Raw genomic sequence first — 26,273 nt, 5'->3', positions numbered from 1 at the left:
AGGATACTCTTTCCCTGCTCTCACAGCAGCAGGCCAGGATGCGGCTGAGCCGCCGGCACCCCACAGTGGGATTTCCTACACTCCCAGCACTTCTTCCAGACACCGGTTTCGCATTGCGAGCTCCAACAAGAGGTCAATTGTGCTCGACACAAAAAATACGACTCTTTCATTGTTTGTTACCTTAAGATAGATTTCAGCTGGTCCTGTCCTATGCTGCACCCTGCCTCGCAGGCAATCCGGCTCCAGGCACCGGCAGGCAGCACCGCCACTCCAGCACCCCACTTGAAAGCAAATGACGACTGGTGACAGCTTGTTTAACACAAACCTTCTCTAAAATCCCCTTAATCTTTGGACTTTGCTGCTATGAAGTGAAAACCCGGACCTGCATGGGGGCTGCAGTGCCTGCGAGCCAGGTCCATTGCCTGCTGTATTAACACCATACGGGCCCTCTGCACATCCAGGAATGAGGAAAAGTGCAGACAAGTCAAAACGCGACTTGTGCTACAAAGCTATTGCAATGTTGTTAAAAGCCCCGTGTTGGAGGAGAGACAAAGAGGAATTAGGCAAAACCCCTTCCCAGACAAGACAGTGAGCCTAGCGTGGAACTGGAAATGACTGTGAGAATCCCAGTGTCGGGCACGCTCGGGCAATGCTTCGTTTGCATTCACCTTAGCGCTGGGAGCTGCTAAGCCAGTAAGTTCAGCAAAATTAAATACCAAGGAACTAAGGAAGTGGCAGCAGACCTGGCACTGCTTTGAGGATTAATTTGTATTGTAGCACAACGATAACCTTTTACACTAATTGGAGCAACAAAGATCCAAACTTTGCTCCCCCCTGGAAAGCAGCAACCTGCTGAGCACGCCTGCAGCAGCTGCACTGAAACCACCGCAGAGAAATTAAAGCAGCTTGGAGAGTCATATTCCTGAAAATAACATGCATTTTCATTTTCTTATTTTAAGCTTACTTCCCTAATTCTTTCCAATCTTGTAATGAAGAATGGAGTCCTTTTCTCCAGTAAAAGCTGTTTTCATTTTTAGGTCATCTCATGTTTAAAGTAAGCTCAGACTCATCCAAAAGGTACAAGAATCAGGTTTCACAAAGGGAACAAATCCAAATCCATCGATGTTGCAGAGAAACTCGTGGGAACATCTGTGTGCAAAACAGGCCCGGGGCTCTCCGAGGCTGGGTCAGCTCTTGCTGTGAGTAAGAGAGGGAGTTTGGGGAATGGGGCACTGCCAAGAGCTCAGCAACAGAAACAAGCTCCCCTTTGCAGGTGTTAACAAAAGCTACTTTGGCAAAGGGCAGACAGAGACCATGACTGCAGGAAAAACTCCCTACCATCACGTTATGGTATTAGTAAGACTTACTATATGAATAACTAAACCCACCTCCAGTTACACTTGCTACAGTTAAAAGATGCATCAGAAGCAGTAAGCAGTGTGTGGACTGCAAGTGCTTAACTGCGGCTGTGCCGACTTCTCTTTACGACAAGAATCTCTAATCAGCAAGAGAGCCCCTGATACCGATCTGCTCAGGTCATCATGACATATTCAGACAAAAGCCACTTTTCACCCTCACGCAGAACTCCAGCCAGGCCAGCTGACTTTCTAATTTGGGTTCTCAGAGCAAAACCAAACATGTAGTTCTTTCAGGTGCAGAATTCTGCAAGGCAGAGACACTTACAAGCCCATGGAAAGAAACGTGTGTTCCCAGAAGAGAAGCTGAGCCAGTCTCTTGCTTGCTCTACCTGATGGGCTGTGCGTCTGCAGCCTCCTTCTCCCCTCTGTCCGCACAGGCTGCACGCGGGGCTGTACCCCCAGTGCCCACACGCACTCTGAACCACGGCCTCCGTGAGAGCACTTCAGCGCCGACACAGCCTGACTCACATCCCAGCCACTTACGCAGAGACTTGCATTACCAGCGCTGGAAATCCCCAAAGCCCTTTGTTCTCCAAAATGAGTTCAAAGTATTCCAGGTTGCAACGCTAGTAAAAAAAAATAAAGTAAGCGGCAACGAACAAAACCAGGTAAGCTGGGAAGAGAGAAGCCCCGAAGGAGCAAGGACTCAGCAGCCGTGCCCCATGGTGATGCCCCATGACAAGCTGGAAGACCAAACTCCTGCCTTGGGCAAAACAGCCCGTGCTGCACAAAGCAACCACCGAGAGAGCGGAGTTTCCCTGCGCTAACACAGACACAAGTCAGTCATTTCCTGAACAGCCCTCTGCCAGGGGGGAGAGAAGAGGCAGGAGAAGGTCTCGCAGCCTGTGTTACAAAAAAGGAATGGGCAGAGTTTTACCCAGAGAGCACACTGGATGTGGCGGAAACCAAACACTGGCATGCCCCTAAATCTAAGTGTCTTGTAACCTTTCCAGAACCAGAGTACAACACAGACACACGAAGTTTAGATAAGTCTGAAATCACAGAATCGTTTGGTTGGAAAAGACTTTTGAGATCATCGAGTCCAACCGTACCTGCCCACTATTAAACCATGTCCCTAAGCACCTCGTCTGCCCGTCCTTTAAACACCTCCAGGAATGGCAACCCCACCACTTCCCTAGGCAGTCCATTCCACTGCCTGATAACCCTGAATTTGTCTCGTTTCCAATGCTGCAATAAAACATCTGAAGTATGGAGTCAACTGGAACTGAAACCCCAATTCCTGTGTGCCTCGGGCAGTGAAATTTGTTAAGAAACACTACCCTGCAATGACCACGGACCACCTATCTTCAGTATCTAAGTGACCCAGTGCTTCTGCTCCTGTCATGCCCTGGCTCTGTTCTGGCAGAGCCAGCACTCGTCCGTAAGGCAGAGGAAAGCCCTAACAGTTAAAGAGATTTCAGGAAGGATTGAGAAATAAGGACTATGCTCCCTTTTCTGGAACAGGGAGAAGAGCGAGGAGAAAAAGTAAAAACTTTCGAAGGGCAAGAAAAATAAAGAAACGGGAGTGAAAGGTATTCATAAAATGATTATGGGTAAAAAGTGTAGTATTCCCCTTTCACTCCTGTGGAAGCCAAGTGAGTTTGATCCAGTATGGGTATGAACAAGGTACCGTGTCTCCACAGCAAGGCTCCCTGACTGAGAAACCTCCACTCCTGCCACCCAAGAAAGGGTGAGAAGGCAGCACCTTCAGCTGTTTCCCTAACGCCACCTCTGCCCAGCATGTTCAGTTAACTTCTGCCAGCTCCGAGAAGCAAGTCCAAAATCCAGGGTCAACCACTGTTCTGCTCGGTGCTCAACCACTGCAGCAAAAATGCAATTCAGACTGTGCAAGTGGGAACGTTTCCCCATAAAGAGACAAATCCTCTGCCCCAGCCTCTGAGCACACAGTGTAACCTCGCAGCACACAGTTCCAGGCACATCAGGAAATGGTTTCGACAACGGATATAATTCTTTCTGTGGTGCTCTGCTCAGCCTAAGTCATGAGTAATCTGCTTCTGGCATGGGGATCTGTGGATCCACACCAGAAAGGAGAATTATTCATATATGGCAAGCATATTTTTCACAAAACCCTTCAGACTGAACTCAACCAGGAGGAGCTCCTGCCCCGGGCATGCTGTGCGCAGCCTTATAAGGCTGCCAGGGCCCGACTGGCCGCCTGCTGCCTCTGCTAACCCTGGGAGAAACAGCTCCTCACTCAACAGCAGCAAAGCAGATGAAGCACCTAATGCTGTTGGCCATGGACAGCAACAGAGACACAGCTTTTAAACCGCTTTGCTCTCACGGCTACAGCAGCACATGCAATATCTCACTAGTTAATGCCTCCTTCCCATGGACAGGCAGGGAGTGGCGAGTAAGGAGGAATTCCCTCTTATAATTAACTCTACAACTGAAGGGCAGTGGCTCACACTCTTCCACAAAGCACAAGCCCTCTGCAGAAAGGGCAATCTCCCAGAGAGCCCAGTGTAACGTGTTGAAGCAGAGAAGTTTCCCGCAGCACTCCGCCTACCACGACATCAGCACCGCGCTGAGCATCCTGCATCGTTACCTGCCTTCAGCTCTACAACTTCAGAGCCCAATGACAGAAAGCCTGTTTAACATTCAAACAACCATTCCCATGAAGCTCCTATTAAGAGGGAAACATTTCAGTGGCCATGGAGTGGCTGCTTCACCCCGTGTGCCGTGGCAGGCAGCCCCGGTGGGCGCGGGTCCCTCTGTGTGGCGCAGCTCAGACCTTGCTGCAGCCGCCCTCTGCCTTCCCCAGCCAGCCTCCGCGTGCCAAGTCACAGGCTCAGCCCTTTGAAAGTGTTGACAAAGGCAAGATAAATTAAAAGCAGCAGCTTGCTGACAGGCAGGTACAACAGTGTCTGGAAGGAGGTCTAACAACCGGGTGCTTCTACCCTTAGTCACTGTTCCAGCTCTCGCTTCAGAGTTAATTGGGAACAGGGAGATTTGCTGCACCATGTCCTTCAGCCGCTCACGCTGGATCTCAGCTCAGACCCCCGAGGACAAGAGCCTGCAAGTTTCCTCTCTGTTGAGAAGACTGGAATTAAGTGCACAGAAAGGCTCTTGCCCATCCTTACTCAACACTGCTCTCCGCAGGTCCGTGCCGACGCCTCTGAATGAGAAGCATGAAATTATTTGTGTCCTAGTTATTTAGCCAGCGGGATGTAACTCCAGTTCCCGGCATCCCTAGCGCCACTCAACAAACCTGCTCTGTAAATAACAAGCAGCCTTCAAGCTGCTGCAAGTGGATGAAATAAAATGGGAGCTGATTCATATTATAACTGATCTGCTCCCTCCCAGAGCACCTGCGCCAACTTTAAGCTCCTTACGCAGCAGGGACAAAACCCCATATTTACATACCCTGCGCTGCTGGGCTCAGCCTCATTTGCCAGGGTAAATGCTAGAATCTTCCTGATGCCACGGGGCAGCTTTTTCACCTCAAACAGCCCTGCTCCTAGTTTTTGCCCCCCCTCCCAGAAGCAACGCTCGCTCCCACTCTCGCTGTGGCTCCTGAACCGGCCCTGTGTAGGGAGACACAGAAAGTGGAGCGGGGCGGGTGCTAGCAGCGTGCTCGATAACCCAATTTGTGCCTGGGTTTTTCCCCACTGGTTATTTGTCATTCTCCTTGTTTTGTCAATATATGACCTCAATCATAAGAGGAGTTACTGTCATCAGCACAATGGGATTGCAGGGGGAGCAATAGAGCAGCATTGCTGGGGCTCGCAGAGCTCAGCTTCAGCTCCAGGGGCCTGGCAGAAACTCCAGAGGAAATGCTGAGGAACTGGAGCAAGGAGGTGAAAGGGAAGTGGATGATTTGTTGGAACTGGATGATCTTTAAGGTCCCTTCCAACCCAAACAATTATACGATTCTATGATTCTTGTTTCCATAGCAGAATACAGCAGATGTAAGTTTTCATTTTTATTTTAAGATAACATGTGCACACAGCTTTCTGCACAACTGTTTCCTGGGAACTATGGATACTGAGAAGGATGAAAAAAGCTGAATGAGAGGAGGCAGAGCTTAAGTCTGGAGCAAAACAAGAAATCTGGAAATGAAGGAGAGAAGCATGAACTTATTTATCTTTAAACTCGGATTTCATCTCAGTAACCTCACCTTAAGTCCAGTCAGAACCTACACACTTCAAATAAAACCACCACAGCAGTAACTTCAGCAGAGCAGCTCACACGCTGAGTCCTGCTCAGGCCACGCTCAGAGCCCAGGCTGCTGGGTGAAGCAAGACCAGCTGAGTCTGACACAGACACGGCACTTACAGTCAGAGGAGTAGGAGGAGAAACTCCTCCCTCGCACAGCACACACTTGCGAGATCACTGCATTACTTGCTCCTTCCACAGCTCAGCTGCAGAAAGCCTGAGAAATGCACAGTACTTGCAGAAGAGAATCTTTCAAAGCACCCGCTGTTGCTCGCTGAGTTGGGTCTACGTGTCCGCAGTGCTTCCCGGGAAGTCTTGCAGCCATCGAGAAATCAAGCGGACCCCATCAGCTGGCAGAGAGCCAACACACAGCTTTGATTCCAGTGATATCAGCCCACTGCAATTTCCCTTCACATGAAACTCTGACACGGCTCGGAGACATCATGCACAAGAGGCAGCATCCCTCGAGGAAGGAAAGTGAACCAAACACACTACCTTTTTCCCTGTTTGTTTCTCCACCATGTCGTTGCTGAGAGAGAAATCTTCTGGCTGTGGTGTTTTAGAACACCCACCCTTGGGCATCGTTCTGCCTTCCTTACTTGATCTTCATTTATGCTGCCATCGCCTCATCATCAACCGTCTGTTTAGAGAGAGGAAAAGAAAAGTTAGACATCTCCAAAGGATCCTTCCACCGGCAGGTAAAAGGCAAGACGCTTCCCATGGGAATAAATCCCCACCAAACTCTTCAACCATAACACCAGGATGGCAGAGCACCTCCAAACGCCGTGCACCACATACCAGAGTGGGCAAAACCGCTGCTGGCTTCTGCCACCTTCCACACGGGAAGCAAGCTGGGACCTGCCGCTGCAAACACAGCTTGTTTTGTGTGCAAGGGGCAGTCTAAAACAGAACCTGCCCAAACAGAGAGCAATATCCTTCCCATTCTTCATCTACAGCATCACTCCAAGCCTTCGGAAAGTTTCTCGCAGCTACAGCTCCATTCAGAGTGCAGGGCCATGGGGATGGACCGCTCCTTCAGTTCATCACACTGAACTCGCAGGACCAGCACAACACACACATCACTCAATTATAAAACCTACTTATAAAATACACTTTTTGAATGTGTCACCGTTATGAGAAGAGACGAGAAAGCGCCAAGGGGGCACAGCGTTCCCACAGTGGTTTGCCACGGGCTCCTCACCCGGCACCGGAGCTGCTGCCGTGCCTTGGCCTAGGTAAGACAATTTGGAGAACAACAAAGCGCTCCCTGCTCCTGCCATGTGTTGCTTGGTTACAGGGCTGAAAAGACAACTGACATCTGAAATACAGCGAAGCATGAGCTGCAATGGAGAACAGAAATACTGGCTGAAGCTGAAGCAGGAGAGGCCTTTTTAGGTGGACAAAAATATCTCCTCTCCTGAGACCAGAGGCTAAAAAGCATCTGTGCAACAGTATATCTCCGAGAAGTGACCCACATCAATCCCTGCAGCAAAGGTCTCGTTGTACTTACACTGAACAGGCACCATTTGAAAACTCTCTCCCCAGCTAATTGCCACCTGACAACACTACACATTGCACCCATTAACTTCTTATAATAGCAGCTGGGTTTCTGCAGAGCTACAATTGCAGGAAATTGTCCAGGAACAAAGTCATGCAGCGCTCCATCACAAGATGGGAATTCTGTGGGCGGGCAGAGAGAAAGAAAACAGAGGAGAGGAGCCAAACACTCCCGCTTGCTTGGGGCTGGGGACGAAGCAGAGTGGACCTTGACTCACAAACCAGGCAGCACCAGGAGAGCCCCACACCGTCCTGCCAGGTGCCGGGTCCCCACAGCAACCAGGGCAGGACAGGGAGCTAACAGCTGGAGATGCTAGCACTGTGCTTTCATCAGCCGTGTGTTTTAGAAGTTCCCTGGAAATCCCTTCATCATTTACATGTTTCATTTACGCTTCAGAGACTTCAGGGCCCTTCGGGTTGATTTGTGGGTTGTTGGGTTTGTTGGTTTTGTTTTTGGTTGTTTTTTTTTCAAAAAGCAATTCACAAGCCCCAGCCCAGCCCTGCAGCAGCACAAATTCCCAGACCAGAGCACTGGCCACTGACAGGAGACGATACCCCAACACTGGCATTTTCAGCAGGAAACTCTGCTTTCCAAGGCAGCTAATCCTTGTCCCAGCTCCTTTGCTGCACTACGTGAGGACAGTTGCTCGCGTCTAGGAACGGAAGGTTCAAGTGCTGAGTCTCTTCACATCCCCCTGCTCGATGCAGCCACAGCTGCAATGCTGAGTTCTAGGACTCCCAGCCAGGAGCCCACCAGCCCTTTCCTTTTGGATGTGAGAGCAGGAAAGGATCTGAACTGGTAAAGACACAAGCAGGCCGATGAGTCCTCCTCACCACTGCAGCTGGGAAGCAAAACCAGGAGGGGAATTGCAGAAAATTCAGTATACCAACCCAGCATGTCCATAAAGAGATAAAATACTCTGTTAAGAGTGGGAGAATGACTGCAGAGATCTACTTTCCAAATTTCTGCTCTTCATCATTTGAAGGGCCTGCAGCCCAGCACAAGTGCCAAAGTTCAAGCACCGCAAAGGCTGACTGAAAACAGAACCTTAAAAAGGCAGCTGAGCCGTCCTCAGGCACGCTCGGCACCGCAGAGAGTCTGGAGCTCGCAAAACCTGCAGCCAAGAGTGAGCAGCCCTGGCCTCAGTGCTCCCATACACCCAGGCAGGGGTTCAGCAGCAAGATCAGTGGATCATAGAATGGTTTGGGTTGGAAGGGACCTTAAAGCCCATCCAGTTCCAACTCCCTGCCATGAGCAGGGACACATCCCACTGGATCAGGGGCTCAAAGCGCCATCTAACCTGGCCTTGAACACCTCCAGGGATGGGGCAGCCACACTTTGCTGGGCAACCAGGGCCAGGGACTCAACACTCTCACAGGAAAACATTTCTCCCTAAGATCTCACCTCAATCTCCCCTCTTTCAGCTGAAAACCGTTCTCCCTCTCCCATCCCTGCACTCCCCGAGATCAAGAGCCCCTCACCAGCTTTCCTGCAGCCCCTTTCAGTACTGGCAGCTGCTCTAAGGTCTCCCCAGCGCCTCCTCTTCTCTAGGCTGAACAACCCCAACTCTCTCAGCCAACTGGGAGGTGCTCCAGCCCTTGGATCATCTCAGTGGCTCTAGATGTCACGTTCCACAGCACGGTGGCTCTCCTGGTCCTGGTGATTCTCCACCGAAGGCACCGCTCCGCAGCCCTCAATGCTGGATACCAACAGGGTCCCAGGTGCTGGAGTCGCTACCTCTAGGACCAGCTTCAGCCATCTACAGCCTCAGTCTTTCAGCATCATTACCAATCTGTACAGTTTAAGCATTCCTTCCCCTCGGCTTCACCTACTGTGCTCATTATGGTGCAGGTAGAGGAGAAAGGAGTCAGTGCCTCGTGTGTGCCTGGGAGGAGGCAGGGGCTCACAGGAGCCCTGGGTCAGCGTGAAGGACACACCGAACTGACTCACTTCAATATTCACTGTAAATCTAAAGAGTGGAAATTCAGACGATGTACCAGGTAATGGGAATTTATCTGCACTTTGCAAAGGATATTAAAAACAAGCAGCTTTGCTGCTGCCAGTCAGAGCACAGCGACCAGAGTGGCTAGGACCAGGGCACCCTCTGCTCCCGACCATGAACAGCCAAAAATTAAACACATGTCGGTTCCAGCGCCTCGCTAAAACCATTTCATGGTCTGCATGCTATCAATCTACTCTCAAAAAAATTGTGCCCGCTCTCGCTGCCTTTGTGGCTGTCTGTAAGCGGGGTAGGTACCTATTGACGTGGAGCTTCGAAAACCTGTTTAACTGAGAAAAGGCCAGACGGATGCCAGATTAATTCTGCCCCCCTTCTGTTCATCTCGCTGACTCATTACACTTGGAAAGCTGGCTGCCTCTCCGTGTAAACAGAGCACTGGCCTGTTGAACAGCTTGGAGGGAGTATTACATTTGCACAACAATTACCAACAATGCTCGCAGTCTTCGTTTCATTTTTAAGCGTTTAATAAAGAGTCAGAAGGGAGGTACAAATTCCTGGTCTGGAAGAGCTATCTATCCCCAGCTCGTGGGAGCGACGGCGGAGCATTTCAAAGTCGCAAATCCAGGTCTGCAGAATCTCAATGTGGCTTCAGTCCCTCCTAATCTGGGAGCTGGACAAACCACCCCCTTTCCGCGACTTCCCCCTCTCAACCTCACCTCCCTACCAGGAGACAATCCTCACCCTTCCTAGTTTGTAAACAATTAACTAAGCTCCTTGAACTAGATGATTACATGTCTGCCACACAATGAGAAGTGGGAGACCAAGTGAGCTCAACAGAATATAATCCCTCGCACTTCTCCAGGAAAACAAAGGAGCTGTACACCTCTGGCTGGCCGCCAGCCCCGGCTGCGCGCGTCTTCAGCCCCTCGGCCCGGCTGGCGAGTCCCACACCTCTCCCTTGGGAAAGCAGCTCTGGAGAGGGGGAGTCTACCCTGGTACTCAGCCAGCCTGGCCACAGCAGCTCCAGCCGGTACGGGATGGCTGGGTCCAGCCAGCAGCTCCAGGTGCCAGCAGGGAAGGCGGCGGTGGTCCCAGCTGCCAGAGGATGGCACACAGGACTTTGCCTGCAGGGAGAAAGCTGGAAAAGCAGACGCAACACCCAGTCTGGTCCCACTGGGCGGAGGGGAGAAGGGCAGCCTTGCAGCCTTTTTCTCCTCCTGGCCACTGCCTCCCCATGAGGCAGGGTGCAGAGCAGGGCCCCCACGGCACCTAGAGCACCTTTTCAGATGAGGCAGGCTGTGAATGTTGGGGATCTGCAAAGCCAGCCCCATCGTGCACACCACACACACACACACATCATCCTTTCCTCTTTCTCGCTGGGGCGAGGAACCAGTTGAAAATAGTTTTGACTTCGCCCAGGACACGCCAAGCCAAAGCCACACACTGAGACCAAATGTTTCTGGGGAGGACCTCAAAAGGCAATAGTCCCAAAAGGGACAGGAAGGAAAAAGGGGGGGTTGTCTGTCCCTCCCAGCTGCAGGAGGAGGAGGAGCAGAGCACTGCTGGCTCCATGCTCAGCCCCATCCAGCCGTCTGGGAGCAGCGTGGGACCAGTGGCACCCATTAACCAGCGACGGTAATGGACAAATTGGGATGGGCTCAGACATACACTGTCAGAGCCCCAGCCAGCCAACACCAACACCATGCCTGACAAGAGATTCCTCATTAATAAAACCCAACAGAGCCGCTGCACGTTTAAAGCCCCATCCCTACCCCTCGCTTCCTGCCTTGATGGGCACAGTGAGCCACAGCCACATCAGTGACAAGAGAAAACGCAAACTGAAGTCCTCAAACACTTTCAGTTTTATATCCAAGGCAGAGAGACAGCATTTCCTGGCTCTGCCCACACCACAGACTGCCCATCCCATCCCTCCAACTCTTCCACACAGCCTCTCTCGCCCTGCTGCGTGCAGACCAGCCAGGCTCCTGCCATCTCTATCTGAAGCCCCAACAAGTGAGCTCATGCCCAAGATCTGCGCATTGGAGCCTGCCCATACCCTGCCAGCTTGGAGCAAAAAAGATTGTGCAGGCTTCTTTAAATGCCAGACAATAAGAAGAAAGCTGGCTGCAGGCTCTTACCCATTACAAAAAACTCAGATGTGAGGATGGCAATTAGAGGCGCAGATGCTATTTGCACAAATCCAGCACATTTGTTTGGTCTGAAAAGGTTGGAATATGAACAAGCCCCCTTGAAAACATGAAAATTTTAAAACCTCAGCCTCCTTTTGAGGATCCTGTCCCATAAAAATCTTTGAAAATTGCTTTAAAATAACAACTCTTGTAGATCACATCCAATCTCTGATCTCTCAATCACAGCACTGGAAAGCAAGGGAGAAAAACTGAAGTTGGGGTCTTTCAACACGTTGAGCTGCACCCTTCTCCAACCCCTGCTGATACCTTCACCAAACTCTGTCATCCCAGCAAAGGCGACTCTAAGCTCCACAGTGTGGTGGTACCAGCTGGGTCTGCACTAAAATCACAGTGCACAGCACTAACAAGCTGCAGGTTCAACAAAGGCACCATCACACCATCAACCCAGCACTGCCCGTGTGCTCCCTCTTCACTGCTGCTTTACCCCAAAGTTCTTCACCAGCTTCCCTCTACCTATCAGGCTTGCGCAACTCATCACTAGTACTGAACGCTGCCCACATGCACGGTCGGGACGTGTGCTTTGGGGAACGGAGAACAATTGTTCTTTGTGCTCCAGCTCCGCTCCGGAAGAGTAAAGTCCATCTTTTCCAAGAGAAGCAGGAGGCCTGCAAGCCAGGAGTGCAAACACAGGTGTGTTTCATTCAGCAGCCTACAATGGGCAATCACAAAGATTAGCTATTAATAAGATATTGTGGCACAAGGTGCGAATTCTTACAGCCATTACCTAAACAAGGGAAATCCAGAGATTTCTGCTCTTCCCTGCTCTGGACGCAGCCAGCTGGAAAGCTCGCTTGCTTGGTGTCGCATCTGGGGCTACCCCAGCTTCACAGTTCCGCCATCCCTTCACCTTCAACTCAACATCATCTTCCTTTTCCCTGGGGAACTCGCTATCTTTTTATTCCTGGCTTTTGAAAGGGGAATGTCACTCTTTATCAGGAGTTTACAAATAAAACATTTTTTCTTCAACCCTTTGCATGGCTTCTGCCTGTTCTCAAAAATCTGTACCTGGTTCCCACAACAATCAGCCTTTCTTCCACCTTTCACAAATATTTATTCCGCCGTCTCCCACAGAGCTTCCCTGTAACTGCCCGCAGCTGGATGGATTTGCATGGGGCTCAGGCAAGGCTGGCGTGTTTTCTCAAACACACACCAATCAAGCAGACTCAGTAACACAAATTAAGGCAGCTATGAGTGTTTTGATCATTTGTGAAACAGATGCCTCTTCCCAGTGTTTGGTAGGACCTGCAGGAAATAAGGCGACAGAGAAGCTCAGCCTCGGCTGAACGTTTCATGCACGTGGACGTGCACCCACAGCTTCAAGGACCACAGAGAAGACGATGCTCAAAGCCGTACTCGGCACAGTGGAAGTCCAACTCCTCAACGGTTCTCCAGCAATGACTTGCTACACGAAACCCTCCCTGCTAACGGGTTAAACTCAAACCACAACCCCTAAACATAAACTGCAAGTGCCGTTTCCTGCCCTGCATCTGACGACCGGGCAATGGTCTCAAATCATGACAGCTCTAAGTTTTCCTGTTGCACTCAGTGCAGTGAACAAAATTATACCTGGAAATTTCTGCCCACCCTGCGGTTCAGAACACCCCAGCTGGGGCCGTTCCTGGGATACAGGAACACTGAAATAAAAGCGAGCCCTGACAGTACCCTGCAACCACGAGCAACCACTCTGCCCATGTGGTTTCTCTGGGAGCTGTTTTTCCCACAAATCCTTCTCTCAATTATCTGTACGCAGCTGCCTCTTGATGTTGTTACATTTCTGGATGCCGCTGATTATCTGGTTTCTGGCCAAGGTTACAAAACTGTTGTTTCAGTCAGTTCTCCGAGCTGCGGTCTGGGAGCGGGATCAGCTGCGATGAAGAAACCTTTGGAGCGGCCGGCATGTTACAGGAAGGCTGGAGCGCGTACAGCCCTGCCCCACCACCATTAGTCAGAGTGGAGGAGCCGATTACGACACCGTTGTCCTCTCGGTGCAATTGTGGGATGGCTCAGGACCACCATCTCAGATCAAAACCTGCCAGAGAGGGTGGGTTCCGCACTTGACCCATCTCCTCTCTGTTTTGCACAAGTTTCAGCCAGGGAAGAGCTGTAACCATACCCACCAACACAATCATCTGCTGGACTTCTTGCACTCTTTATGGTGATGAACTCCACGTGGACATTCCCACTGCTGCTGCATATAGGGAAAGGAGTATTCCCCTAATTAAGTAGATACTAAGGACTTAGGCAAAGCAACACTAGGCACCTACAGAGGATCGGTGACGCTAACTTTAAGCAGACTGCACAGTGTTTGCATGTCACATGCATTTAAGAAGAAAAAGCACAGCCCAACTATCCTGCACACGGAAAGCAGGAAATGAATACAACCCTGATGAGCTGAGAGGTGCGAGCAGTGCAAAAGCTTCACCAGCAGCTCCCGGTGATGCGAGTGGGACAAGCCTCCACGGCACATGCAGTTCACATAACATGCCGAGAGCCCATCCTGAAGGTCCCACCAGGAGGGAAAGACGAGGATTCCCCGGGGCTGCTTTGTTCTGGCAAAACTTAACAGACAGCAACAGATCTGCACGATCTGCTCCGTTCCCAGGATCGTTTGGAGAGCCGGGCTCTACCCTCCCAGTACCCGGCAGGGAGCTACGGCTGTGGCTCACTGCGGTTTACTCTGCTGAAGTGCAGCTCAAGGGCTTTGTGAGCATCAGCCAAGCCCCAAAAACAAGCTGGGCACGATTTTCAAGACAGAGAAACATGTTAGAACAGACAAATCCTGACCATCGCTGCCCTGGATTTGATGCTGACTAAATCACAGTGAATAAAAGGGCAGCAGATGAAGCAGCAGCGACCGGCAGTGCCCTGGCTGTTGAGCTGCGTCACCAACCCAACCATCCTGGTGGTAGCCTGGGAACCCAGGCAAAAAAAGGCTGGCAGGGCCTGCCAGCACAATCCGCTCTGTCCTCAGCCAGGCCGAGGCTCCTCCATGCTCCCCACCTGCACACATTCCATCTTCCTATTCCTGGCACTAGTGACTCGTCCCAAGGGAAGCTGCGGGTGAACACCATTCCTACAGAAAGCTCCTGCTGGCTCCTGCAAGCCCCATCTGCTCCTTAGCTGCAGAGAGGGAAGACTCAGGGAGGTAGCAGAAAGCAGAATGCACTCGTGCTTATTTTCAGCCGTCTAAATTAGCACAGGCGTCTCCATTACGTGGCTAAATCACCAATAACTTTGTGCCTCATTCGCCCCTGGGAACCTGGTATCCGCACTGACGTCACACAGCGTAGCGAGACCCAGTCCTGTGGAGTGTGGGCTGCTTTAATTAAATAAATGCTACTCAGTCCTGGTGTAGCTCTCTGCATACACATAAACACATGCATGGACAAACACACATACATTTTATATATGTGCAGACACATCACAGTAAAACCCCAAATGAGGCTTTTGCTCCAGTCCTGCCCAATTTTCTGAGTTATGTGCTTCGTTATGTAAAAATCTAAGACAAAGACCAGTTTCTACTACAAAGAAACCTACAGGACTTAAAGAAGCCCTCAAACGCAAGGGGAAACGATGACCAAGCACGTTAATCACACGAGAAAGAATGAAACCAAAAATACTTTTCAGAAGGTGCCCTGGCCATTGCAGCCGTCTCCTTCAAGCTGAGGAGGCCCTCAGTCTGGAGGTCCGCGGCGACCAGCCTTTGGCAGCACAGGCTGTGCCACCACCAGCTACCAACGAATGAAAGCCCCGCTCGAGCCCTGGCGGATTCAAACAAATGCTTCGGGATGTCCGCGTTGAAACTCATGTTCAGACCACGATGTCGCAACAGCCAAGTAACATCTCCCAGCTGTGAGGAGGAACAACCAGGGTAATCTCAGCAAAACATTGCTCTTCCTCTCTGTTCTTGCACAATTCTTCTCAGTTTCCCTATCCCCATCTGGGCATCGGCATGGCCACTGCACACATGCAAAGCTTCCTCCAAGCATGGGAACCTCAGGGATGTTTTGGGGCATTTAAGAGCGAGTACCGGGTACAGAACAAATCTCACACATCACCACTTTCCAGGCAGGGGCTGAAAGCATCAAGCTTTGGCTGAAAAGTGAACACAGAACTTGACCAAGTCACTCTTTTTTGGGGGTCTGCAAATGCTGGAGTTTCATTCTGGTCATCTGCCTCTTTCTCCTTTTCAACTGAGGGCTCAAGACCAATGTTTTGCCTACACACAAATCATTTTGTAGCAAACCTGATATGTTTGTCCTACTGCTGGCAGCTTTTAACTGACAGGGCAAGCCCTGAATAAAGATGGATGTTAAAAAAAAAAAAAGCAACAAAACCAGAAAAACCCGGAACCATTCTAGCAGAGAAGGGAAGACAGCAACTTAGACGCTTTGATTTTCCAAACTAACCAGATTTCAGTTACACAGGCCTCACATTAGAAGCGCCACATGAGTCTCCCAAATCTTCTATTAACACATTGCTCGAAGTTTTATTTGCCTCCCAATAATGGAAACACACAGGAGGGTAACAAGCCTGACCCTGTGTAGGCAAGAACCAGACTGCAGGCAGAGGGGTGGAACCAGTGACCTGGAGACCCCCTTCTCCAACAGAAAGCACCAGGATTCCACACAAGCTTAACACATGGGACCTCTGACACAGGGCTTTGGAAAACCTGCCTCCTAAACCCCGAACACCATGGCAGAAGAATCACATCCTAAGAACATTCAAGGCACCCAAGCTAGCTCTGCTCTGCAGGCATTCCAATCCCCAGCAGCAAGCCCAGGGCCAGAAGCAGACAGAGACCTCCCACCTTCAGCACTTGCAGGCGTCGCGGCTGGCCACGAGGCATAGCAGCCAAACCCACCACTGCCACCAAAAACCAGGGTGGGACAACGCATCAAGCTGCAAACCCATTGTACTCCCAGCAAAAACACCAAACTTGTGTGATATTCTCCCCCAAGATATGGAAAAGATTGATTCAGAGCTCACATTAAAGTGGGAAGTCTGCAAGCATGGAAGGAACTTGTGAGGGGGAGGAAGTCCAGGCCACGTACTGTTTCGGTGTCCTGCCAGGGCAGCACTCAGACAGGGAAGCCTTTCTCACAAACGCACCACGCATCACGGAGCAAGCACGGCACGAAGCCAACGCTGGGCAACAACCAGGTTAGGGAGGAGGGAAAGGCTTCTGCTGGTTTCAAAGGTCTGTGCTGCTGTGCAGGCAGAGAGGGAAGGGGGAGCGAGCGCTGCAGAAGGTCTGCTGTGCAGGTTTCTGGGCTGCAGGGCAGCCACACGCACGCTGCTGCTCTTGGAGCTGGTTCCACACAGTTTAAAACTGCAAATGCTTCCTCCCAGTGTCGCCACTCCCCCTCCCAGCAAAACCATCACCACACTTTTCGTACTACTTAAAACGACACCGTGGCTCCCCACGCCCCGACACGGCGCTAAGAACTGTGGGTTTCCCAGATTGTTTCAGCTCGAGCTGGAAGCAGAGCTCCGTCTGGAGCCGTGCGTCTGCTGACGACAGACCACCGCCACTCTGCTATTTAACAAGCTGTACGACAGGAAAAACGCTTGCTGTGGCTTCTGTGGGGCTCTGCACGCTGCAGCCGACGCGGAAAAAACGAAGCGGGAGTTTCTCCAAGCAAACCACATGCCCTCCGCTCCCGGCTGCCAGGCGTACGGGGAGAACCACCTTGCCTGTTACCTTCATTGCTTCTGTTCGTCTTGCTTCACAAGCCAAATTCCCCATCCCTGGTCCAGCAAGCGGTGCCTCCGCTGCCACAGGTGCCAGCAGGGTCCCTGCCTGCAGCCGTGCGGATGCCAGAGGCTCACGCCTGGCTCAGCACGCTGCCAAGGACCCAGGCCATAATCACGTAAGAACCATGCGGCATCCTCTTTCAGGGGATGGCAGGGAAGGTTTGGGCACAACACAACCCCGCTGCCGGTTTGCCAAGAACCAAATCAAGGTTAACTCTCCACAAATCTGCATCCCTCCTCTCCTTCCTCATCTCCATCCCTCAAATTGCAGTGCTTTTGAAGGTGATCCATTGTATATAAAGGCATGGGAATGCATTTACCAAAACGAGTAGATGCTTGTATAGAGGAAATTCAATTTTCTCTGCAAAGCTATTGTTGAATGTGTCATCAGAGCGAGAGTGATGGAAAGCTGTAAAAATGGGCCTGCTTTAACAGATCGTTTCCGTAAGGACATGGGCTCCTATCCTTCAAAAGAAATGGAGAGCCCCTCCTGACTCTAATGAAGTTACACGCACACGAGGTCTCTTATAAGATAAATTGGTATAAAGGTGCTGCTTAAACACTCGCCAAAATGAGCCGAGCTAAGAACACTCGGGGCTGGGTGAGGCTCTGCAGGTGTCCATGGCACATCCCCACCATGGCTCACCCAGGAGCCCAAGCACCCTGGAAAAGGCAATGCTCAGACCAAGTGTGTGGCAAGTTGAGGAAAAAGCACGGATTCAGTGCCACCTCCTTGCCTTCCTTCAAAAAGAAAGGTCTATCTCCCAGCTGCATGATGGATTCACCCGCCTCCCCCAGGAGGAGGAGGGCCAGTGCGGCAACACAGTGCTTGGTAGAGAAATTTGGAGAAGGAAGGGATGCAAACCAGGATTATTGACCCCAAAAAGCGAGGGGGAAAATGACAGAAGCCACGAGTGATCCAAGGTTCTGCCCCAAGAGCAGCCCAAAGCCCATCTGCAGACAAAGCAGAATAACAGACTCAGGGACCCGTGGAGCCAAGCCTTGGAGCGCAAATCATTAGGATACAGGTAGGAATGTTACGACCAGAGCGATACTATTTATACCTGGTCCCCCAGGCCTGCGACAGTCTGACGTGGCTGGCACCTGGCAGGCAGCACTTATGCTCTCAGCAGGAGCACGGCAGGCAGAGGAGATGTCTTAGGTCCTCCCAGCCCCACTGCACCAAGTGTTACCCCACCTGCGAACCACGGCCTTGAGAGCTGAGCACAGTCAGCTTTTATTTCCACGATCTGAGGACTAAACCTTCTCACAAGCCGGGACACAAGCCCAGGCACCCAGCTCGGCACGCAGCCACACCGAGCCTGAGCCCCACAGGGTGCCACGGGAGGGCTCAAGAGCAGGACAGGAGCACTGGGCTTTGTCCATGTTCTTGGCTTAGTCCTTTCAGGACTGCACAGTGAATTAGGGAGCAGAAACAGCTCCACCAGGTCTGTGTCTGCAAGTGGCTTTTAACCCTCCCCCGGCCAAGCACAATGGCAAGGGAGATGGAAAACTTCCAGTACTGAAAGGGGCTACAGGAAAGCTGGGGAGGGGCTCTTGATCAGGAAGTGCAGGGACAGGATGAGGGGGAATGGTTTTCAGCCAAAAGAGGGGAGATTTAGAGGAGATCCTGTGAAGAAACATTTTCCTGTGAGGGTGCGAAGGCACTAGCACAGGTTGCCCAGAGAAGTGGTGGCTGCCTCATCCCTGGAAGTGTCCAAGGCCAGGTTGGATGCGGCTTGGAGCAACCTGATCCGGTGGGAGGTGTCCCTGCCCATGACAGAGGGGTGGAACTGGATGGGCTTTAAGGTCCCTTCCAACCCAAATCATTCCATGATTCTATAAAAAACACTGAGAGCTGCAGTTCCCCCTCTGCCCAGTGAAGCTGTGCCACCTCCCTGGAGCTTCCCGCGGACCAGGCAGCCCCACCAGCAAACTCCTAACTGAAACCAGCCCTGCAGGGCCCAGCTGGCTCGGAGCACCAGGGGCTGCATACTACAAACCTCCAACTGGAGCATCCACGTTACTCAAAGGCAAGGCTATAATATGATATCTGAACGCACCAGTGGGCTCCTCAATCAGGAGCAACGCTGGAATTTCAGAGTTGTTTACCGACTTCACTGATTGACACGAGCAGAGTTAAACGCTCTGCATTGGAAAGGGGTTTCGCAGCCTGCCCGGCTCGCTGCTGGCATTGCAGAGAGCATTTCTGCTGGCTGGGTCCATCCAGCCCCACTTCGTGCTGTGTTTACAGGCGACGGCAGCGCGCTGCCCCGGCCGGGGCTGTGCAAACACCGGCCCTGGGAGCCGCCAGCGCCCGCGCAGTATCGTGGCAACACGGCCGAAGCCAGCTTTGCAAACTCACAAAGTGTGCAAATTAATTTCATTATCCGCTCTTGCACATCATGAGGAGGGAAAACAAATAACCTGCCTGAAAGTACATTCTGGTAATTATTAACACGACATAAGTTAACCCCAGGGGAGCAGGAGGAAAGGGCAGCCAGAGCAGAGCGCCTGGCACTCACCTCCTCACTGAAACCCACAGCTTTTTAGAACTTTTTAGACAGAGAATCCAGCCTCATTCTGCATTTTGTTCCCTTTTTAGCCCAAGGATTCGTCATTTGCTTGGCTGAACCTACACATCCTCCAAATGTTTACCAAGTAAAAGTGACCATTCAGATATTTCACCAGCAAAGCTCTTTGCTTCCATTTGCTTCTGCTTTGGTGTCTCCCTCCCCGCAGCGCTCTGCAGGCACCCATCCCTTCAGCAGAGCTGTCAGGATTGTACACAAACCCTTCTTTGGCAATAACTAAAGCCCAGGTATGCACTGAGCATTCTATTTTATTTTAGATTAAAGACATCCTTCAGCTTAGCAGAGACGCCGCTCTGTACCAGTAATCCCCCGCCTCCACACACACCGAGAGCAAAAACTGAGCTCTAATACCCTACAGCACACAATAATTTAATCCAGCACTGGGTGTCTGGATTACATGATCCCTTCCCTATACCGACAGGCACAAACCCCATGTCAGAACAAAACTTGTGTTTATGGAGCTGGAATTTTTGCTCATGGAATTCATGCAGTCACCTTAATTCTTAAGAATCCCAGTTGCTCCTATGTAAAACGGCTATAGATAATAACGAACCCATTGCTCTACCACAACAGAAAGCACTGAACAGCACACCATGCACAGACCCTTTGCCAGGAGCAGAGGAAATGCCTCCTCACCTGCTCTGGCTGTCTCCCTGCAATACAATACTTGGAAAATATCTCCCAAGGTGCCCACTTTGGGGGGATTTAGCTTCATCATGGAAAACAGAGAGGGTCTCAGCTCAGAGGACAGCACAGCAGACCACTACAAAACTACAGCAGGGCTCTGGCAGAGCTCCAGAAAACCTGAAAGTGTTGTTAGTGCCATTAAGAGGCACTGTCAAGACAGATAGGCTTTAAGATTGCTTTACAAGGCAGTTGTCAGAGATTTCAGGATGCACTGGTTGCTGCAGCAGCTCAATTTTCACTTTAAAAAGACTCTTGTGTGAGCATCACTTTGTAAGGGAGCTCACAGTAATAAGCAGAGATGTTTTTCAAGGTAGCTAACGTCCCCACGTTTTAAAATCCTGCCTGGCATCAGCACGAAGTGCCTGCACGCACACACCGGGGTTCAAAGCGAATTAGTCAGAGGCTGGTTTGGACGCAGTTCCTGTACAAACCTGCTCCCACAGGAGCGTTCAGCTCCCGGCAGACACAGCCTGGGGATGGAGCAGCTGCCGTAAGCCCGGGATGGGCGCGTGTGCCCGGTGCCCCAGAACAGCCTCCCTCCCCGCTGGGCTGCTCAGCGCTGCCGGAGAGGCTCCACCAAAGCCCTCAGTCCGTACGCTCCGGTCCTCCCTTCCCTTGTATTATTTTTGGAAGGGAAGCGCAGGCTGCGTACCTATAACACTTGAAACAAACTCCCCAGCGGTTCTGAAAGCTTTTTACTCGCCACGTTTTTTGAGAATATCAATATAAATAGATCAGCACAGAAATTCTTTCATGTTCTTCTAATGGCTAACAGGCTTGGCGTGCTGCTCTGCAAGTCAGATCACCCTGAACAGTTTGGGCACCACAGCGATTTTCCAGGGCTTCCCCAGCTTTCCTTCTTCTCCCACCCCACCAGAGACCACTCATGAGCCAGGAGCAGTGGCTCAACTTGGGACCTACACCCTCTCTATTTCCGAGATGCTTCTGTATCACCCATACACAGCAACTACAACTTATTTTCGCTATTAAGTAAAAGTACAAGGATTTGAAGTCATCACCCCTTGCTTTGGCTTGAGCTTTCCCGGTTTGTGTTTTCTCCTTTCCCCCTTTCCCCTCAGACCTCCCAAAACAGATTTCCTACCACTGTTCCGCACCTCCCCAACTCGCTGGACCTGTAAGCAGCCCCACAGTTTTACAAGCACAGCTTTAACCAGCATGTCACATTTAATCCAGCTTGGTGCCTTTTTTTTTTTTCCCCTCCCAGTACAGTTTTCCACAGTATAAGGCAATGTGGAATCAAAGATTGTTCACAGCACCATTTCTTCTCTCTTCCATTTTAAAGGCACACTAAACATTTCACAGAGCATGGAGGCAAGACCTTTATGCCATGAAGAGGGCAACTTTCTGACTTTCTAATGTTAGAAAGCACTAGTTTCTAGTTCGGATGGGCCACAATATATTGTCCATAAGTACGCGTGTGTGTGCTGGGAACACGGCAGGTCAGGAGCTGGCAGCAGGCTCTCTGACAGGGCTGCTTGCCACAGCCATGCTTAGATGGGCAGCAGTCGCTAGGTCCAGGCACTTTACCTGCCTGATTTTCTCTCCCCTCCTTATCCTTTTGCATCTTCAGCACATGACTCCAGTCTTAAACTGAGTTTTGTCCTCATTTTAGCACACGTTAAACTCGCTGCTGCTGCTGCTGCCATCAGCCTCCAAGTGTGAGTCACAACCAAGCCTGCACATGAAACAACTTACTTAACATTCAGGGGAGCACGTTAACACCTCGGTACTGCCTGGGTAAAGTCTGTCTCTGCCCCATCACACCGCATTGCTGCAGCAGCTCATCAGCTGGGGTAGGAGCCAACAGAGACCGCATCACTGGAGCTGGGAAACATCCTCTGCCCTACCCACTCCCAGCAGCATGCCGGGGCGCTTCACTGACTGGTGTTCCCCCCAGCCCCACCTTCCGTGCGGTGGTGTTACATGACAGCCAGGAAAAGAATTCCACAAAGTCCAAGAGAAAAACAGCAAGGAAAACTCTAAAAGCAATTACCCGAGCATGACCGGAGCGAGCGGTGAGTTTTCACACTCTAAGTCCTCTTCTCTATCCCGATACCAGCATTCACCTGGCAACTGCAGCGAGCAGCAGAAATGCTGGCAGGCCTGGCCACGGAGGTGACGGCAGAAGGGGACAAGGGCATGGCCATTCCAGCTGGAGAGTGACCGAGACACAGCTGAGACCAGCACAGGGAGCCCCACAAAGAGGGAGAGGCAGCGCATGAGGAGCCAGTGGTGGTTTGACCATCTCCAGAGGAGGACATGGTTTATTAATGGTTCCTGGTAGAGCTACACTATAGAAAAAATATTTCCTAGTTTGCAGTTTGTGAACTAGCCTGTCTTTGCATCTATCCCCTTCCAAGGACACGGCATTGACCACCGCTGCCCAGTACCAGGAGCCACCAGAGATGGATCCCTGGAGCCTCCTGTCTCAGAATGGGGCACATTCCGTTTCAGACCTTCTCCAAGGCCACTTCTGGCAGCGGGGAGGCCTCCTCCACCTCCGAGCACATCGATCACGCGCTCTGGCCATTCCAGGACTGCACTACTTGGTGGCCGCCTCCTGGTGCTGAAAGGGACTGGCCTGATTCATCTCAGTCTCTACAGACCCTTTCACCTTAGAGCCTCGTGACTGAGATTGAGAGAGATTAAAAATGACTTCTGCAACACAAAGCGCAATTGTTTACTCTCGGTGCTGACCAGAGGGTGTAAGGACAAACGTACATTTCCCCATCTCAGTATTTTTTTTGCAAGCAATGGTACCTCTGAGCCAACTCCAGTGCCCCTCACTTCACCCCCACCCCTCTCCAGCAGATGCTCTGGGCACCACCAGGAATGGATCCCGACAGGAGGGACAGAGCTCTGCCACCACTCTGAGCCCAAGTGGGACTCCTGGGCCGCGCCTACACCACGCACCCAGCACATCCCGTGATATGAGACATATGGGATACTTTGGTATGAGAGCCACAGCAAAACACGGCTATGTTGGCTCTCTGTTAGAATGAATGACAGTGAATTAAATGAAGCAGGCATCCTCCTCTGTATCACACGCTTAACCTTTGGAAGAACAAACCGATTCTGCTTGGCTGAAGCCATGCAGGAGAGACTACCATTAGCCCATTTTCCTTATTTCTGCAAGGATTTATCTGAATCTCTGTTCCCCACTTTATGATGGATTAATTTATTCTGGCATGAGATCAAAAGGTGTTACCAAAGGAACAAATGGAGAACCATACACTGCTTTCATAAAAGATACAGATACTTCCCTGTGCATCAGAGCTTTGTTCCAGGCTCTCGATGATGACACTTTGCAAAGGTTGCCATAAATTCTGCAATTTTATGCTTACTTCACACACAGCCTCTGCTTACAGTTCCTCTAGTTCATGCTTCTCCAAATTCCTCTAACGTGCGATGCTGTCCTGCTACAGCAATGCAGAAACACCAGGCAAAACCCTCTCTCGAGGCCTGGCCAGCACTGAACAGCACTGATTCGTTACACGGGCAGCTTTGCGAGCTGGCTCTGGGCGATGAGGACAGCATCACAATACTTGGAAAATGACAAGCAGCACACGTGCGGATGCAGACACCGAAGGATCCTGACCTTTCTGCTTCAACCAAGCCACCTCAGTTCAAACCTTGGGATGATTCCTCTCCTCCACCATCACCACCAAACAGATCCTTTGCTGGGCTTTCCCCTGCTCAGTTACTTTGTTGGTTATAGACAAGGAAAGTTAGAGTTCCAGCCTGCTGTATTTGTGCAGGTCAGTGCAAAGAACTCCTTATTTTGGTACATGTTACACTGCAGAACTCTGTATCACCAAAAGCACATTTCAAAGCAGTTCTTGACTCCAGGCTAAGACAAAACAGCACCGTTACTGCTCCATCAAAAACAACATCTGCCGTGTGGCTGCTAAGATGTTTGTGGTGGTCAGCATCAAGGAATGACGAGTGTGGACTAAAAGAACACAGAAATGATTGCAAAAATAATCTGCTGCAGGTTGATGCTTACCTGCAGCTCTTAGGAACACAAGTGATATTGCACATAAAGACACTGGTAGTGTGCAGTGCCCAGGTGGTGAGCCGGGCTCCTGCCATCAGGCAGCCCTGTGTGGTCCCTCTGCTCCAGCCATCCACGTGTATGTAGGAGGCAAGGACCAACTGGTATTGGTAGTGGCTTTTACCTTAAAAAGAACAGGCAAAAATAGCCGTGGACATCACACAGAGATGGTCTCCATCCACTGTGATTTCTGCAGATGCTCCGTTCTTGCTAAGATGTGAACTGGGAAGGTTTTCCTTGCTTTCTAAAAACTGATTCAGGAACACGTTTATTTTAGCCCTGAAATGTGCGGGATGGTCTGGCTGCACAGAAGGAACAACTCAGCACTTTACAGAGCTGGTAGCACAGACACAGAGCAAACCGCATTGATTAGGATGGGGCTTTGCATACTAATTTCCATTAGAACCGTTCCACCCCCATTGTATCAGGGCCCCTGAATGGAGGCATTGTCTCAGCGCAGAGCATTCTTCATACCAAGCCCCTGCAAATGGGAGCCCTGGTGCTATGCAATAACAAAAACAAAATCTCAGCAGAAGTCCATTAGCATCCAAAGGGCAGGAGCTTGAATGCAGCAGCAGAATTCTTTGAAAAGTAAGAGTGAAACGAATGTAATAAGACGCTACTATTAAGTGATACTCATTGTCCAAATTAAACCATCAGAAGCAGAGACCTTGACTCTCAATCCATATTCAGCGCAGCACATGCTGCAGAGCCCGGGAATGAGGCTATTAAGAATTTTAAACCCTGGACTCGTCCCAAGTATGGATTACTCGATTTCTTCGTGAGTACTTGATCACATGGAATGATACGTGGATTCCCAGAATAAAAGCTCAAACCTTCCAGGGGGTGTGCCCGGCTACACACACACACGCACACCCCACACACGCAAATCCCCACGGCACCCACAGCACAGAAGGCGCACGGCAGCAGGCTGGGAACTGCAGGAGCTATTCCATGCCCCAGCGGTTTAAGATGACAAGAGAAGGGAGCCCAGCGCTCTTCAGAGAAGCCAGACTGACAGCAAGGCAGAAGACTTTTCTAGAAATGGCTAAACAAGTGCAACATTTCCCTCTTTCTGCAGATGTCAGGAACATGACTGACAGAGCAGCACTGATAAGTGCAGACCCTCCTGTTCCGTTTCTCCATTACAGCAGAATATACAATGCTGGTTTGGAGTCGTGAATTCATTTGCTGGTTCATCTATTTAAGGTACAATTCCTAAAACATATATGCTAAGATAAAACCTCAGCTATTTGTTGCTGCTTTATTTTTTCCGTGGCCAGTTTCGATCAAGGGGTTCCAGAAGCACCCATGCAACAGCCCCAACTCCACCAGCCAGACGAGCAAGGAGCGAACCCTGGAAGCTGCTCTTGCAGCTCGGCCGCCGCTGGTCACCCTCACCAGGTCCTGTGCTCCAAAGCAGCATAACCCAACCAAAAAGGAAGGGACAGCACTTCCTCTGCCCAGGTTCTTTGCTCCCAAAGCCAGCCAACAAAAATCACCACCTGGGTTTCGAAACCTAATGGGCTCTGTGTCCACAACCCACTGCCCAGCTGCCACCTCCTCTTCCCAGGGGAGTCAGTGGTTAAATTCACACGCCATGCGTACTCAGGCTTTTCCCAACCACCTCTCAGTCTCTCTCTCCTCCTGTCCTCTTTTTACCCCTTAGCTCATTCCTGGGCCCAGTTCTGCTACGAGGCAGAGGCACAACAGGATCCCGTGTACCTGCATGGGCGGCACTAAAGGAAGCAGCAGGCAGGTCAGCCACAATAATACATCTCAATGTGCCATTTTCAAAAATAAAAGCTCTTTTCTAATTTTATTGAGTCTTCAAGCTC

General features: G+C 50.9%; 2 protein-coding genes across 2 annotated transcripts in view; one reads left to right on the top strand and one right to left on the bottom strand.

Moving 5' to 3' along the window:
* Positions 1 to 26,273, top strand: part of DPEP1 (dipeptidase 1) — a 237,257-nt gene that overhangs the window by 46,836 nt on the left and 164,148 nt on the right. The gene's annotated exons all lie outside the window — the stretch shown is intronic.
* Positions 1 to 26,273, bottom strand: part of ANKRD11 (ankyrin repeat domain containing 11) — a 155,222-nt gene that overhangs the window by 34,394 nt on the left and 94,555 nt on the right. Inside the window, 1 exon segment of the mRNA XM_069868647.1 lies at positions 6,090 to 6,234. Within this exon segment, the coding sequence (XP_069724748.1) occupies positions 6,090 to 6,176 (87 nt within the window). The 5' untranslated portion in view covers positions 6,177 to 6,234.

Source organism: Phaenicophaeus curvirostris, chromosome 14 (assembly GCF_032191515.1).
Source record: "Phaenicophaeus curvirostris isolate KB17595 chromosome 14, BPBGC_Pcur_1.0, whole genome shotgun sequence".
In the NCBI taxonomy this organism is placed as follows: domain Eukaryota; kingdom Metazoa; phylum Chordata; class Aves; order Cuculiformes; family Cuculidae; genus Phaenicophaeus; species Phaenicophaeus curvirostris.
Note: the sequence above shows the minus strand (reverse complement) of the source record. Positions and strands in the feature narration are given on the sequence as shown.